Source organism: Orycteropus afer, unplaced genomic scaffold (assembly GCF_000298275.1).
Source record: "Orycteropus afer afer isolate SDZICR_OR568_19922 unplaced genomic scaffold, OryAfe1.0 scaffold00623, whole genome shotgun sequence".
In the NCBI taxonomy this organism is placed as follows: Eukaryota; Metazoa; Chordata; class Mammalia; order Tubulidentata; family Orycteropodidae; genus Orycteropus; species Orycteropus afer.
In genome coordinates this window covers 315,145-331,066 of record NW_006922210.1, presented here as the reverse complement: position 1 = coordinate 331,066, position 15,922 = coordinate 315,145, and the positions used below count along the sequence as shown (strand labels likewise).

The window sequence follows — 15,922 nt, the reverse complement described above, 5'->3', positions numbered from 1 at the left end:
GGCTCAAGTATAGCAGGGATTGTGGGGCTGGCGCGGGATCGGGCAGTGTTTCATTCTGCTGTGCATGGGGTCACTATGAGTCGGAAACAACTCGACGGCACTTAACAACAACAACGACATACTGGTCTGATCAAGACTGGTGGAATCCCTGAGGTATGGCCCTTACACATACTTCAAGCCTGGAACTGAGCTTACCCTCATGGCTCAACTTCCAGCCAGAGTACAGCTAGGCCCATAAGGTGAACTCCACCACCAGGGAGGTACATACTCCTTAGATCAACCACACGAGATCAAGCAAGAACAGCATTTGCCCAGATAAAGCTAAGAAGGCAGGGAGGGACAAGAAAGAAGGACGAAGGGAAATGGTAAACACAGGGGAGCTGAGAAGAGTGCTGTTACACTGTGGGAATTTCAATCAACGTCACAAAACTGTATGAATTGTTGACTGGAAAACTAATTTGCTCTGTAAACTTTCACCCAAATCCCAAAAAAAGTAAAATAAAATAAATGCTGGAACTTCTACTTACTGGCCATATCATCTTAAAAAAGCTGCCTAACCTCAGCTCCATTTATAAATTAAAAATAACTCCTACGTGTCTTATTCACAGAGCAGTTACTAAGAACAACAGAAACAATATTTATGTAACCATTATAAGTAGTAAAGCACTAATTAAGTATAAGTTAAGTAGCACCACTGAGTGGTTAAAAATTATAAAATGATTTCTAGTAATTTAAAAAATCACCTTCTGTGTGTGTGTTTCTTTAATTTGCACTTAGCACAAATCCAAAAATGTTATTAAATAAATTTTGAATTGGAATTCTTAAAAGAAAATCATGTGTGCTTATTCCTTCACCATGGCAGATTAAGATCCCTCCCCTTTTTTTTTACCTGGCAGTTATTCAGCTCTTCAATAACTTCTTTGTTTTCTTTACTGATGTCACACACACAGATGAATTCTGCCTCTCTGTGGCCTTTAAAAAGCTTCTCACGGATTCTTTGTACAACAGCAGTAGCTGACCGGCCAGAGGGAACTGAGCAGTTTTCAATATCCCAAAAAACTCCAATTGGGGGTAAGTTTTCTAGCGTCTGTCCAGCTACTGCAACTTCTGGTGACCCTTAAGAAATATTAACACTTTCAATTACACATAGTGAAAAAGAAATGGCAGATGATAATAAAGCAATGGGTATCTACCTATATCATTCTTGGTAGCAGAAAAACAAAATTAATGATTGATGTCAAGTTTAAAGATACCAACCTCAGTGGTTGACCTTGTAAGACAAACAACCCTCAGTTGCCACAGTATCATTCTAAGATATTATTCCTGTTTTACAGGGGACAACAAATCTAAAGGTCAAGTTAGTTTAAGCCCACAATAAATCAATCTCAAAGCATGAGCCATTCTCAGGCTGACCAGTTATGCATTTCTGAGTCCGTAACTGAAGGGCTGCTACAGCTCTGGGGCCTGATTGTCATGATCAGCCCATACTCATCTACCTACTCAGCACAGAAAACACTGAAGAGGTAAGAAAGGGTGAAGTTACTATTGCAGATTTTCCATTATTTTTAACACTGCATTAGCCTCAGATGTAACCTTTTTAAAATGTTTTCAAAATATAAAATAACACATTAACTACTTTTTGGAAAAATTATTTTAACTGAGACCTCTTAGGTTTTCAAATACTGTTTTTAATCAGCCATTACTAAATCTTTACTCCTTCTAGGAAGCATATGATCAACAAGTGTGATCACAAGCCTCTAGCACTTATTTCTTCTAATAAACCAGAAATAAACCCACTGCCGATGAGTTGATTCCAACTCATAGCGACCCCCATTGGGTTTCTGAGGCGGTAAATCTTTACAGAAATAGATTGGCCAGTCAATATGCTGCCCATTTTTCTATAAACAGCTAGACTTCTGATTTCAAGCAGTCACTGCCCATCATAAAGGTCATATAACAAGAATGTTATCAAGAGATGGAAATGGAGACTTGCCCATTAACATACACAGCAGCCTTAGAAGAATAAGGAATCCTCCTTTAAAGGTGATTAAATGCAATGTTAGTATCAGATATTGAAAACTATTTAAATATGCAATTTTTATACGATGCTGTCATTTACCAAATTTCGAAGCAGCTTTGCCTAGACTGGTCGCCAATAACAACGTGGTCTCCTTTCCTGTTCCTTTGGTTCCACAGCCATTACACAGAGGGATAGCGATAGGTGCAGTTTGAGTATTTGGAGGTGGTATATTTGGCCAGACTTTAGCAGCATCAATTATATTATTTCTTGCCGGCTGTTTTAAAATTTTTTTAAAAAAGGGGAGGTTTCAGATACATCACTTTAGAACCTAAACACACAACAACTGCAAATACACTGTTTTACCTTTCCATCTGCTAACCTCTGATAAAATGTATTTTCTTAAATTATCTTTCCCAGAACCATTAGCTATTTATTCATAAACTCATTTCAAGTGACTTAAAATAGTCACATGATCAGAATATTTACTTGTTGGCCATGTGTCTTCTGCAAAATAGGCCTCATACACATTGCATACTTTGCATAAAGGGGATTAAAATCTTCACTTGAACACTGGTGGGACTGAGGCTAAGTTTCAAGTTCTCTGTGTTACTATAAAAGGACAAGAGGATGTTACCTACACTGCATGAAGAGGCCCATGTATTTAAGTTGTGTCTAAGTCATAAGAAATCAGAATTGTGCTCTAGTCCTTAAAGACAAAACAGAACCCCAAGGCTTTGCCAAATTCAGTTCACATGTAGGAAATAGATTCACTGTGATAAGAGGCTGTGAGAGTACTGAGTACTTACTTACTCTGCACTCATTTGAATTGTCCCTTTATTAATTACCATTTGGTTCCTTCAGAACCAGAAGTTATACAGATGGCAAGAAAGCTAAACCTCAGCTGCACCCAGCATAAAAAAGAGAAAGATACAAACCTTGTTTAAACAGTCTTCGCAGTAAAGTGAGCCCTTTAAACAAACCGGTGGTACCACATTTAGGTGCAAAGAGTTGGTGCACAAGTGAGGCGTTAGTTCCGACTGTGAAATGTGCTCTTCCAAATGCCCTGGAGCCCCACTCGTGAAATCAGAACAAGGGAAATAGCCAGCCGCAGAGGGGCAGCCCTGGAGAGCTGGAAACTGATGCAGCTTGTGCACATTACCATGACATGATTGGAAATGGAGTTTTCCACAACAGGGCAGGTGTTTGCAGGAAGATAGGTTACTTTCTAGACACATGCTGGGAAAGTCACTTGCAATGCCTGCCAAATTGTTCCTAGCTGAGGCATTCTGGAGTGACGAGGCAGACTGGAAAGCAAACCCTGACCCTACTTGACACGTGATTGTCCTGGTGCTTTGCGAGTCTAACAGTGCGCCCGTGTGAATCAAGCTACCAGTACCTCCACTACCACCACCACCACCACCAAAATGCATTGGCGACGTGGAGGGTTCATTAGTGCAATGAGCACAGCAGCTTACTTTGGGGACAGTTGAAAGTTGTATTTTAGGTTGCTGAAGAGAATGAATATCTGGAAGTGGGACTGCTGGAAAAAGTTTAGAGCCAGCATGAAGGGGAGATGGTACATCCTTTAATTCCACAGCAGCTTTCTTGTTCTCCATGTAATCTTTCTGAGAAAAGAAAATCAGAATGCAAGTTAATTTTATGAGGCCACAGATTTTTGGCTACTCACATCCTGTTGCATTAAAAAGCAGAAATAGTGTTCAATTCTGTTTCTAACACTTGATCATAACCAAACAAAATAGAATAGCAGCTAACTAAACTAAACTAGAGGTAGGGAGCCCTGGTGGTGTAGTGTTAAGCACTCTGCAGCTAACAGAGAAGTTAGAGCTTTGAATCCATTAGACATTCAGTGGGAAAAAGACGTGGCAATCAGCTTCCTTAAAGATTACATCTTAGAAACTGTATGCAGCAGTTCTACTGTCCTGTAGGATTGCTGTGAGTCAGAATTGATTCAGTGGCAAGAGATTTTTAAACTAGAGGAATTCCTCAAAGACATGCAGGAATTGAACACGGAAACAGATAACTAAAATAAGGCTGTGTTCTTCCTGAGTTTTAAGAGGCTGGGGGTAGAGAGCCAGGGGTGACACTGTGCCTCCACGTCTTCAGCAAGGCAGATTAACCAATTACATCTCAGTGACTTCCCTTTGATAACTATCCTTTGCCTCATAGGTTCTTCTGAAGACAACACCACCCAAACCAAACCCACTTCCACTGAGTCGATTCCAACTCACAACGACCCTATACGACAGAGTAGAACTGCTCCAAAAAGTTTCCAGGCTATAAATCTTTATTGAAGTAGATCGCTTCATCTTTCCCCTCAGAGCAGCTGGTGGGTTCAAGCCACCAATCTCAAATGCTTTAACCTCTGCAATACCACAGCTCCTTGAAGACAAAACAGGTAGTATAGAAACACAGTAACAAGCAGCAGCACTTAGCACAGCACCTGACCACTGAAAAGCGATCTTACTAATTAGTAGCACTTATGGGCTGACTGAGCCCTGTGGTACAGTGATTAAAACACTCAGCTGCCAAACAAAAAGTCGGCAGTGCAAACCCACCAGCTGCTTTGCATGAAAAAGATGTGGCAGTCTGCTTCTGTGAAGATTTAGTCTTAGAAACCCTACAGGGCAGTTCTACTTTGTCTTACAGGGTCACTATGAGTCAGAATCAACTAAACAGTGGTGGGTCTAGTTTTTTGCATGGGCTAATTAAAAGAACTAATAAATAGAAGAGGATGCCCTAAAAAAAAATTAACGAAGAAAAAGAAAAAGATGCCCTGATACAGTATCATCCCTCAGAGCATAGAAAGGGTCAACTGGCTACTAAATGTCACTCCTTTCTAGTGATTCTATGGTTATATGGGAATTCTTGTGGGAGAAATCTAAATTTCTAGCTAGACTTTCCTTAAAAGGAAGGTAGGTAATAGCAATGGGCTGACTAGTCAATGGAGCAGTATACTCTGCCCTCTTGGTATTTGCAGCTTAGATTGAAACTTAATACACTGACACTCTGGTTTATATAGATCAAGCAATTATGGGTGAGTTGGTATCCTTGAATCTATTTAGTTATAGATGCCACTGACAAACTGAATTTCTGTATCTATAAGGTTGACAGTGCAATTATGAATTGTGTGACTACATGAGGACCAGATCTGCCACCCCAAGGAAGTGGTACTTGAGCTGTCGATCCTCACCGTCAACTGTCCCTACAGTAAAACACTTCTGAAATGATCAAATTACTTGATGCCATGCAACAAAGATAATTATATGGTAGCAACCTGGAGAAGACAGAGAATTTAAGTGATTTTATTTATAAGTTATAACCTTATATAAAAAAGTAGTATCCCTACATAAAAGTCTCATTTGAATTCCAATTTCAACAGAAAAAAAAGACAAAAATAAAAATAAATAAATAAAAGATGGTAACCATGAGTACATGAAATGGTATCTCAAAATGTCAAAATCACTATGAAAAGCAAAAGTAAGGAAGAAGCCACAGACTGATTTAAATCTTGAACAGAAAAAGACTGTCAATGAGGTCTGTTGATCTTTTGTAGACCACAAATCTCAAAACTCAAGAAGGCTATGGTAAAATAAAATTATTTTGCACTTTGTTCTCAGTTTACTATACAATGCAGATTTGATCTTTGGAATCTGTGACTATAAGGAGAAACTTCCCGAGATTTTAACATTAAATATTTAAAGCATCTGTTACTGAGAGTGAAAGTACAAGCCTTAAAAATGCATGCTCTCGTCAAGTCAGGAATAATGATATTCTATAAGGGGTAATACAAGCAAGATACATAGAAAACCTTGGCACAGATTCCAAGGAGAGACCATGTCTCAGACCAAATGGACCTCTGATCAGTTACAAAGAGGGATTTGTTTTGTCCTAGTCTTGAACATAGTTACCGTTTGGGGACTAAGTGGCAATGTCTGCTCAGGAGGAGAAAAGCAATTAGAGAATTTCCAAAGCCATGGCTTAGCATCATTATCTTGTTTAAGCCATCCAAGTGTTCTACTGCAGGGATTCTCAGTTCCGTTTCCTTCCATCATACAGCCATACAGAGTGGTTCAACATTCTTTCATCTTTCTTTTCTTTCATTCTTCCCCCCTATTAGGAACAAGTAAGATTTCAAAGTTATTTCTTTGCATAAATATAAACTTTACAATTTATTAAAATGTGAGATTGGAACTTTATTTATGGTGTGATAACTCCCAACAATTTAAATCTTAATGAACAAAAGTAGAATGTACACCAAAACATATTCTAAATTACTAAAATTTGGTAAACTTAGTTGATTTTGTTTAAGATTTAATACTATTGATTCAATTTTAAAACAAACTGTATCCTCTATTGCTCATGTTCATGGCTTTTCACATAAAAATTAACTCGGGATGAGTCCTATTTCTTTTCTATATACATCTATGCTTGAGGGAATTAGTAATCTTGGCTACCTGCATATTCTTGAGTAGCATCTTTGGTTGGAGTCAACTTCTTCAGGCCCTGAGTAGACCTTTTTCGCTAATTTTTCTTAACTCTTTTTAGTTATTTCTCCCTAAAGACTTTACACATGGGAGTCAAAACAGAAGAATCCTAATTTTAGTAAAAGAACCACTACCATATCCTCATTACTAATTATGTACATATATTAATTTTTAAATCAACTTTAGAGCAATCTATCCCATTGTGCCTTTGATATGAGTATGGAAGATCTAAACTGAGTGAACTCTGTAGACTTTGAATTTGATTCTGCTACATACAAAATTAAATCCAATTCTTAGTTTACTTATTATGAAAAACTACAATCTGATATACAACCAAAAATCAAACAAGTAGAGAAATCTCAAATCATAGATAGGCTATATCTCGTCCAAGTTTTAAATAGTACAATAAAAGTAGATCAAATCAATTATATCCATTGAGCATGGAGGCAGTCTGCCAATGGCGAGGACAACTAAACCTCATTTCCAAGTCCTCAACACCATATCCTAATGACTATCTATTCTTACCTATAGTTGGCCAAGCTAACTCTCTTTATGCCAGAAATTTCATCTGGACACATAGAAGAGAATCTATTTTAGCTCTCATCTCTGATAGGAGGCTCTTTTTCAAGAATTTTAACACCTACATGGTACAAGAAGGGAAGAGACAACCATACAAGTACTGTATCTAAGATATAGATGGGAAAACTGATTACATAAAGCAGGGGTTGGCAAATCATGTCCCATGAGTTAAAACTGGCCTGCTGCCTGTTTTTAAATGGCCTGTGAACTAACAACATACTTACACAACATTTTTAAATGGTTTAAAGAAAATCATGACACAGGAAATTATATGAAATTCAAATTTCAGTGTCACAGCCATACTCATTCAATTAAATACTGTCGATGGCTGCTTTGGGAGCTCTGGTGGCGCAGTGCCTAAGGCATTTGACTGCTAACCAGAAGGTTGGAGGTTCAAACCCACCAGCCACTCCTCAGAAGGAAGACTGGGCAATCTAGTTCCATAGAGATACCCTCAGAAACCCAAAGAGGGGTCACTATGAGTAGAACCAACTCGACGGCAATGAGTTTGGTTTTTTTGTTGTTGTTTTTGGTTTATGGCTATTTTAGGAGCTCTAGTGGTGCTATGGTTAAACTATTACACTGCTAACCAAAAGGTCAGGGATTTGAACCTACCAGCCACTCTGCTCCATGAGAGAAAGATGAGGCAGTCTGCTTCCATAAAGATTTACAGCTTTGGAAATTCTATGGAACAGTTCTACTCTGTCCTATAGGGTTGCTCTGAGTCAGAATCAACTCCATGGCAGTGGGTTTGGTTTTTTAGTTCATGGCTGCTTTTCCATTATAATTGCACAGCTGAATAGCTGCAACAGAGTCTGTTTGGTCCACAAAGCCTAGAATATTTATCATCTGGCCCTTTAGGAAGGAATTCTGGTGGCGCAGTGGTTAAAGCCCCTGGTAACTAACCGAAAAGTTAGCACTTCCTCTGCTCCACTGGAGAAAGATGTGGCCGTCTGCTTCCTTCAGAAATTACTTCATGGCAACGAGTCTGGGTTTTTGGTTTGGGCCTTTATAGAAATGTTGTCAGTTATAAAACCTCATTAAGCTTCTGTTTCCTCCTGGGTAAAATGTAGCTAATTTCTCTTCTAACTCACATTACTGAGAAAAATAGAATTAGATACACAGACTCCACTGTCTGTTTTATTTTGCTCCCATCACCATTGTATCCCTTGTGCCAAGCAGAGGGTCTGCTACACAGAAGACAGTTAAGTGAATATCTGCTGAAAGAGGGGATGAATAAAGCATATGTACCTACCACACCACACTGCTGGATGGGTTAAAGTTAACTATGCCACACTGAAAGGACTTCTCATCATGCAGTGGTTAAAGCATTTGGTTGCTAACCAAGAAGTTGACTGTTCAAATCCACCAGCTGCTTAATTGACTCAATGGCAGTGGGCTTTGGTGGGTGCCACACCGATGGTAAATTATGTATTTGTTTTTCCTATTAAATATAGATCTTATGTTCTTCAACAACCTCCTCTCTAAATGAAATGATTTGTGATGTTCATGATATATGCAATATGAATATGACCTCTCAAGCCCAGTTCCATCTCCTTTTTCAAGACCAAATACTGAAAGTAAATATTTTATAGTATAATATACCTTACAAAGCATTTTCATTTAACATTACTCATTTCCTCTTTCAGCAAATATTTGCTTAGACTATATCATAGTGGCTAAGGCACTTGACTGCTCACCAGATGGCTGGAGGTTCAAACCCATCAGCCACTCCTCGGAAGGAAGGTTGGGCAATCCTACTTCTGTAGTGATACTGCCTCGGAAACCCAAGGAGGGGTCGCTATGAGTCAGGGCTGACTCGAGGGCACATAACAACAACAACAACATATCATATAACAGGTTCTGTGCTTGGCACAAGGGGTACAATCATGAGAAAGAAAAAAACAGATTATGGGGTCCAACTGTCTGATTTTCTTTTCTCAGTAATGCTGTGAGGTACACAGGAGAGAAATTAGGCTGTTTTACAAAAACAGAAAAGCTTAAGGAAGTTTTGTAATTTGTCTAAAATCACATAATTAGAAAATGGTAAAACCAGGCTTGTTCATCTCTTTCCATCACACCAAGGTGCTTATATATTGTTCAATACAAGCAACAGAAAACACCAACTTATTAGCTGGCAACTTTTTAGAGGCCTGCACCCTTTAATTTTCCCAAAGAGTCCTAGGAACACAGCTAAGTAACCTAGGTAACCAAATCAAGTTTGATTTGAGTGGCAGTATCTCTTCTGTCACTATCTCTAGAAGTCTTTGAGCTATTCAGAAAATAGCTGGGAGCACAGGCTTTCATGACAGTCTGCTTCTGAGTCCCCAGTTCCACCACTTCCTACCTGTGCAGTTTTGGGGAACTCACAGCCTCTCTGAACCTTAGATACCATCTACAAAGTGGGTCTAAATAGTAGCCCCTCTTATCCTATAGGACTGTTTGGATTGAATGGCACAATCCACGTATCCACATAGAGCATTTAGTAAGCAGCCTGGCCTTAGCAGCCTATCTAAGTTCTTCATTACCAGCCTGCTCCATCCCATTACTCTTTAATTTTTTCCATAATTCATCTATCTAAAATTATCTTGTTTACTCATTTGATTTTTTATTATATGCCTCTCCCACTAGAAAAATTCCATGACAGCAAGCACCATGTCTTCTTATTCAACACTGTATCTCCTGCACACAGACCAGTGCCTGGCACATATCAAGAAATAATTGTTGAACGAATGAAGTGCTCAATAATTGCTTAGAAATACCATTTATGTCTCAATTTCCCTGTATGCAAAACAGAAGAATATTTACTGTTCAGAGATGTTGGGAAGTCCAAAAGATACAAATGTAATTGGAAAGCTCTTGGTAATATCAGAAAGGTTCTTGGGAAACCCTAAAAGGTGTATCATGACATAGATTACAATTAGTAGTGGGAGTGGCCGAAGCTCTAGGGTCAACTCAACATTGTCAAGTCAAAGACTATACACCCTAGGGGTTGATGAAAAACGGAGAAGGCAAAACGCGCAGGGGTTTTACAAAAACATTCGCTCCTTTCTCCCTCTCTTCATCTTCCAACTGTGCACACCCCTCTGGAAGGGCTGCTCCTCACACCTAGAGGGCCTCAGAGGGAGCAGGGAGACGGGTGCGGGCGGGGAGCCAAATAACCCAAAGTGGAGCGGCGGTGCAGCGGTAACAGTCGCGAACGGACCTGAAAGGGATACAACCCAACCCTCTTCATGAGGTCCGACTTGGCGAGTCCCATTTTCTCCCCCCGAGGACTAATTCTGTCCGCCCCCCACCCCCAGCAATATGTGGAGGAAGGAGGGATACGGTCTCCCTCCAGCTCCAGTGGCTCCAAAGCAGCTGGACCGTCAGGGTCTAGTTCCCAGCGCTGACAGCAAACTCACCTCTGCCGCCAGCTCCACCTCCGCTCACATTCCGGCCCCGCCGCCTTCACCCCCGCCCTCCCAGGCCCTTTGTTTTGATTCCCGACTCCACAGCTCCCGCCGCCGCCGCCAAGCGCACCCTCCACTTCCGCTTCCACACCGCACCACCCCTGTCGCAAAACCGACGCCCTTCTCGCCCCTCGCTCCTCCCCTTCCTCCGCCCTCCCTCCCCCCACCCCGCCGCCGCAGCCTTCCCGCGCGGGGTGTGCTGGGAACCCCGGGGGGGGGGGCGGGGCCTCGCGGCCCTGCAGCCTCGTCAGGCTCAGTCCCCTCCCGATAAACCCTCAAATGGGGACATTCCTGGGGGTCGACACTGGCCTTTTTGGCGACAAACACCAATTTAAGGAGGCCTTCTCGCTGCCTTAACGTTGTGTAGTCGAAAGGAGCTTCAAAGCGGAGAATTAGGGAGTTTGTGAGGTGCAACCAGGAAAAAAACACTGCCAATGGGAACTTATTAAAATTAAACTCTCGGTCTATTGAGAGAAAGCGATTTGAACGGGATTCTGATGAAAATGTTGTTTTCTTCTTTTTCTTGATGTCTTGTCACGTGATGGTCATATTTTATTATTTTTTTAATGGCACATATTCCAGAGCATGCTTAATCTAGTGCAACCTAGTGGCGAGTGAAGAGAAAAATAACAGGCTTCCTGGAGGTCCTGCGGGCAGGCCGAAATGTTTCGACCCTGCTGGCAAAAATTAGTCGCCAACAATTGAAAGTCCTTGGTAATTTTAATAAGAAAATAGGCTTTGGAAGTCTTGGTCTAGAGGTGATTACATATGAATACAACTTTTCCTAGGACAGGTTGGGCGAGCAAAAACGAGATTTAATAGTTGCAAACACCTTGTGAAGCCAGTAATGCTTTGTGTTTTAAGTGGATAGATAAGCTACAGACTTTGTCTTTTTTTTTTTTTTTTTAATAACGTCTCACAGTGTTCACTTTTACCTGGAATAGAAAGTTTTTTTTAGGACTCTGCAAGCAAAACGGTAATTTCTGAAAGTGCCAGCTGCTCGCTATTTCCTGTTGCAAATTAGAAAAACAAAGCACCTATTATCTAAATCTCGACATAGTTTAGGACGTGATAGCTGAGTACTAACAAGTTTATTTCTGAACTTTGCCAAGACACAAAGAAACTTTGCAAAACAATCAGTAAGTAGAAATTGCCAAAAGAGAACACTTTTTCCTGAATTCTCCAGTGTGAGACAATTTCATTAGGCAATATGCATTAGGTAGGGGAAATTTCTGGCGAAGCTAATCCATCCTTGTAGACCGGTATTGTGAAAGGCAAGCTTAAACACGTAGCTGAAGAATCCTTTCTGTTTGTATTTAAATTTCCAGAAGACAGGTAAGTACACACATCATCTGCTTGCTTAGATACTTGTTGAGTAAATCTTCATTGTCTATGTTTGTAGATAGTTTTTTCTAAGTAGAAATCAGAACAGATGAAAACCCTGTTTCTGGTGTTTTGGTTTTTTCAGCGTACCAAACAAATGTGCTTCTCTTTTTAGGTGTTTTTCTTCCTCTTTTTTTGAGTTGAGTGCTCTGAACACAGAAGACCGTATAACCTAAAAATATAAAAAAGGAAACAGGTAGTCCTTGGGTGTGCAAACAGTAACATGCTTGGTTGCTAATCCAAAGGTGGGCAGTTCTAATCCACCCAGAGGCCCCTTGGAAGGAAGACTTCCAAAAATATATTAGTTATTAGGCGGGAAAACCAAAAGGAAACAAAGCAATTGTGGATTTTTTTTTAAACCCCTCCCCTTTTTTTGTAGTTTTTATTCACAAAACAGTAGAGAGCAGACTACATTTTGTTTTATTTTACATGTCTTTAGAGCTGTGCCTGGCTTCAACAAGTACATGCAGTAAAAAAAAAAAAAAAAAAAAAGTGTATAAATCTATTAATTAGAAGGTTGATGAAAGTCAGAATTATAAATTATTTTGTTTTTGATAGAAAACTAGCCTAAGCAGAGAACATTTGCCGATAGAAGCACATAATTAAGAACCGAACTACAATTAGATATTTGTGAAGAGTGATTTAAATTTTCTCTTAAGGAGATAAATTTTCTTTTAAATTATTTTTGTTGTGATTTGGGCGTAAATTTACAAAGCAGATTAATTTTACACTCAACAGTTCATACACATTTTGTTTCATGGCACCCATTACAATCCCCACAATAGAACAGCTCTCTTTCTACCTCCACCCTGTGGTTACCCCTTCCCTGTGTTCTTCCCACCTCTCTATTCCTGTCTGTCTAGCTTTACCCCTATGCAAATGATGCCCTTTTAATCTTTCCTGCATGTCTGTTATAAGGGCTGTATCTTCTTGGGGTAGGTGTTCAACTCATAGGCCTTTCTATTGTTTGGCTAAGAGGAGAGACATTTTCTTAAGTATAATCCCAGTTAGCCCTATTTCTTTGCTGGACAAACTCTTTTATTAGAGAGTAAAATTAGTGTTTTTTTTTAATTCCTCATCCAAATTACTAAAATCTTCACATTTATGAAATCAGGATGAAGAGTAATTTTTGGTGTTTAAGTAGTTACTTTATGTACATTCAATTCTCCTGAATTAACCAAACTGGTACTAAGAGTTTTTCACTGAGCGACTTCTGGTTATGTTTCAGTTTAGTGTCTTCAACTGATAAATTATGATGGAAAGAACCAAGGAAGAAAACCAAGCTCTCTGCCTAGTCATTATAAGTCCAAAACTACAAAGTCCAAACTAAAACAAAGTCCAAAACTAAATTGAATTTTAAAAAGGGAGAACTTTTAAAGTACTCCAAAAATTCCTTTCTTTTTTAAGGTTTTACTCGAAGACAAACCCATTTCCCTAACTCTTGTTCCCAAATAGGACTTCACTGATAAACATTTCAGTACTCTCACCCTTTTTCTTATGGAAAACTACAGAAACTGAGAACCAAATAGTTTAAATGATCAAACCAGTGTCACCTGGTCAAGACTGCTACCTCACCAATTTGTGCTTCAATTTAGTCATCTGTGAACTGAGAGATTACTCCCTGTCCAGAAACCTCACAGAATGGTGGAAACCAAATAAAATTTCAAGGGGAAAAGCATCAGAGCAAGCAAAGGTGTCAAGCAGACGTTCAGTAGGGTTTGGGACCAGAGTGGAAGTTCCCTGGGTGACATTTTAGTACTATCTTTAACCCTATTGATGTGAATGGTAGGATTCTCTTTTGTGTCTCGGAGTCTTTAGGAACTAGCAAGGAGTGAAACAAAGTAAAATTGTTGTTGTTGTTATGTACTGTCGAGTTGGACCGGACACATAGTGATCCCTCCTTGGGTTTCTGAGGCAGTATCACTACGGAAGTAGATTGCCCAATCTTCCTTCCAAAGAGTGGCTGGTGGGTTTGAACTGCCAGGCTTCTAGTTAGCAGTCAAATGCCTTCAGCACTACGCCACCAGAGCTCCCTCCTAAATTAGAGAAAGGTCATTCTTTTTTTTTTTTTTAATTGTGATTTGGGTGAAGATTTACAGACCAAATTCACTTTCCATACAACAGCTCACATATACTGTCTCATGTCATTGACCACAGTTTACCACAATGCAACAGCTCCCCTCCCACTTCCTCCCCATAGTTACCTCTTGCCTGTGTCCATCCCTCCGTACACTCCTGCCGCCTGAGCTGTATCTCTGTGCATAAGCAGCCCTTCTTTCTCCCATGATTGTTCTCTCCAAGGAGAGTATCTACTTGAGGTATATGTTCAACTCATATGCGTGTATTTTGTTTGGCTGGAAACCACAGGTGTGGGTTCAATTCCAGACCTGCAGGGCGGCTAGGGGCCATACATAGTCTCAGTGGTTCCACCAGGCTCTATCGGACCAGCAAACCTGGTCCCCAGAGAAAGGTCATTCTTAACCATGGCAGGGAAGCAGAAAGGATTTTAAGAGTGTGGCAGGAAGCCTCTGAGTAGCTAACATCTCTTTGCCTCTAAGGTAGTGGTGAAGAACATGGATGTGGGAGTCGAATCCAGGTTTGAAGTCTAATTCTACTATTTACTAGTTGTAAGCCCTATACAACTCATTTAAACTTCTTAAACCTTTGTTTTCTCATCTTTAAATGGTAATAATGAAAGTACTTTCCTGGGATTCTTATCATTTGGGTCTCAGATTCATTGTCACCCCCTCAGAGAGACCTTCTCTGACCATTCTATTGGAAGTGACTCCCCCAGCCCCCTTGTATCACATAACCCTTGCAGCACTCATTAACATCTGAAACTACTTTACTTTTTCTGTTTGCTGGAGTAATGTCTTTCTTTTTTAACAATATGTCTATGGAGGGCTGGCACCTTATCTGACTTAAAATGCACAGTGCTTTGTACATACTAAATATTTGTTAAACGAACAACACATTGCTGTGAGAACTAAATGAGAAAACCCATGTTTCTTTAGCACTAGGCCTGACGTTAAGTGGTGTCCTGCTGAGCCACTGGGTGAGTTCAAACTGCCAACCTTTCAATTAGCAGCCAAACGCTTAACCATAGCATCACTAGGGTTCCTTCATGATAGTATTACACTCCACAGGGTTCTGCAAAGGACTAAATGAATTAGTTTTTAAAACGTTTAGGACAGTGCCTGGCATGTAATAAAACTTACGTATTTGTTAAGTAAATGATCATGAAAGAGAATCCTATCATGAACTCTTTTTACAGGCGAAGAAATTGAGTCACAGAAAGGCAACATGCAGCACGTCCAAAGACTCCCGAACGTAACAGGCCCCCTCCGACCCGAGGCCGCCGCGTGGCCGAGCCGCGCCCCGGGAGCTGGGAAAAAGTTTCCAAACGGTGCTGCTCGGCGCTGATTGGCCAGGGCGGACGCGGTTCGGTGGTGCGGCGGCCAATGGCCGCCGCCGGCCGCAAGCGCCGGAGCTGAGGCGGTTGCCAGAGTCCCGGCCGCCCAGCCCTTCACAGCCGCCACCGCCGCTGTTGTGGAGTCCTCGCCTCTTGAGCCGGGTGAGTGCGGAGCTGCCTCTGGGCCGCTTGGTAGCCTCTCAGGGACTGCCATTGGCCACGAGAAAACTCTTCTGCTCTATCCAGACGCCCGCCCGCACCCTCAGGACCTCTGGCCTCTGCCTTGCCGGGGCCCGTACGCGCCCCTCCCTTGCACGTCGCTGCAAAGCCACCGGGGCTCCGCTGGTCCTTGAGTACTGGTGTAGAAAATCTGGCTTCTCTAGCGCCTCCCATCCTGACTTTGTACCTTCCTACCCTCCGGTCCTTCGCGTCCGGTTCGGCGCCCCTGCTAACTTTTTTCTGTCCAACCTCGCAGTCCTCTCCTCCCTCCTTTACTTTCTCTGTCATTTCGCCTTCTCGTACCCAAACCCGCTGCCCTTCACTGTCTTACACTATGTCACCTCTCTCCTCA

At 41.0% G+C, this 15,922-nt stretch overlaps 1 protein-coding gene across 1 annotated transcript in view; it reads right to left on the bottom strand.

Moving 5' to 3' along the window:
- The window catches only part of MARF1 (meiosis regulator and mRNA stability factor 1), a 76,977-nt gene extending 70,884 nt beyond the window's left edge, over positions 1–6,093 (bottom strand). The window contains exons 1-4 of the mRNA XM_007956477.2: positions 5,950–6,093; positions 2,956–3,645; positions 2,120–2,294; positions 890–1,116 (exon numbers count right to left, since the gene is read on the bottom strand). Of these exons, the coding sequence (XP_007954668.1) occupies positions 890–1,116; positions 2,120–2,294; positions 2,956–3,645; positions 5,950–6,093 (1,236 nt within the window). The remainder of the gene's footprint in view (positions 1–889; positions 1,117–2,119; positions 2,295–2,955; positions 3,646–5,949) is intronic.
- Between the last annotated feature and the right edge of the window lie 9,829 nt (positions 6,094–15,922).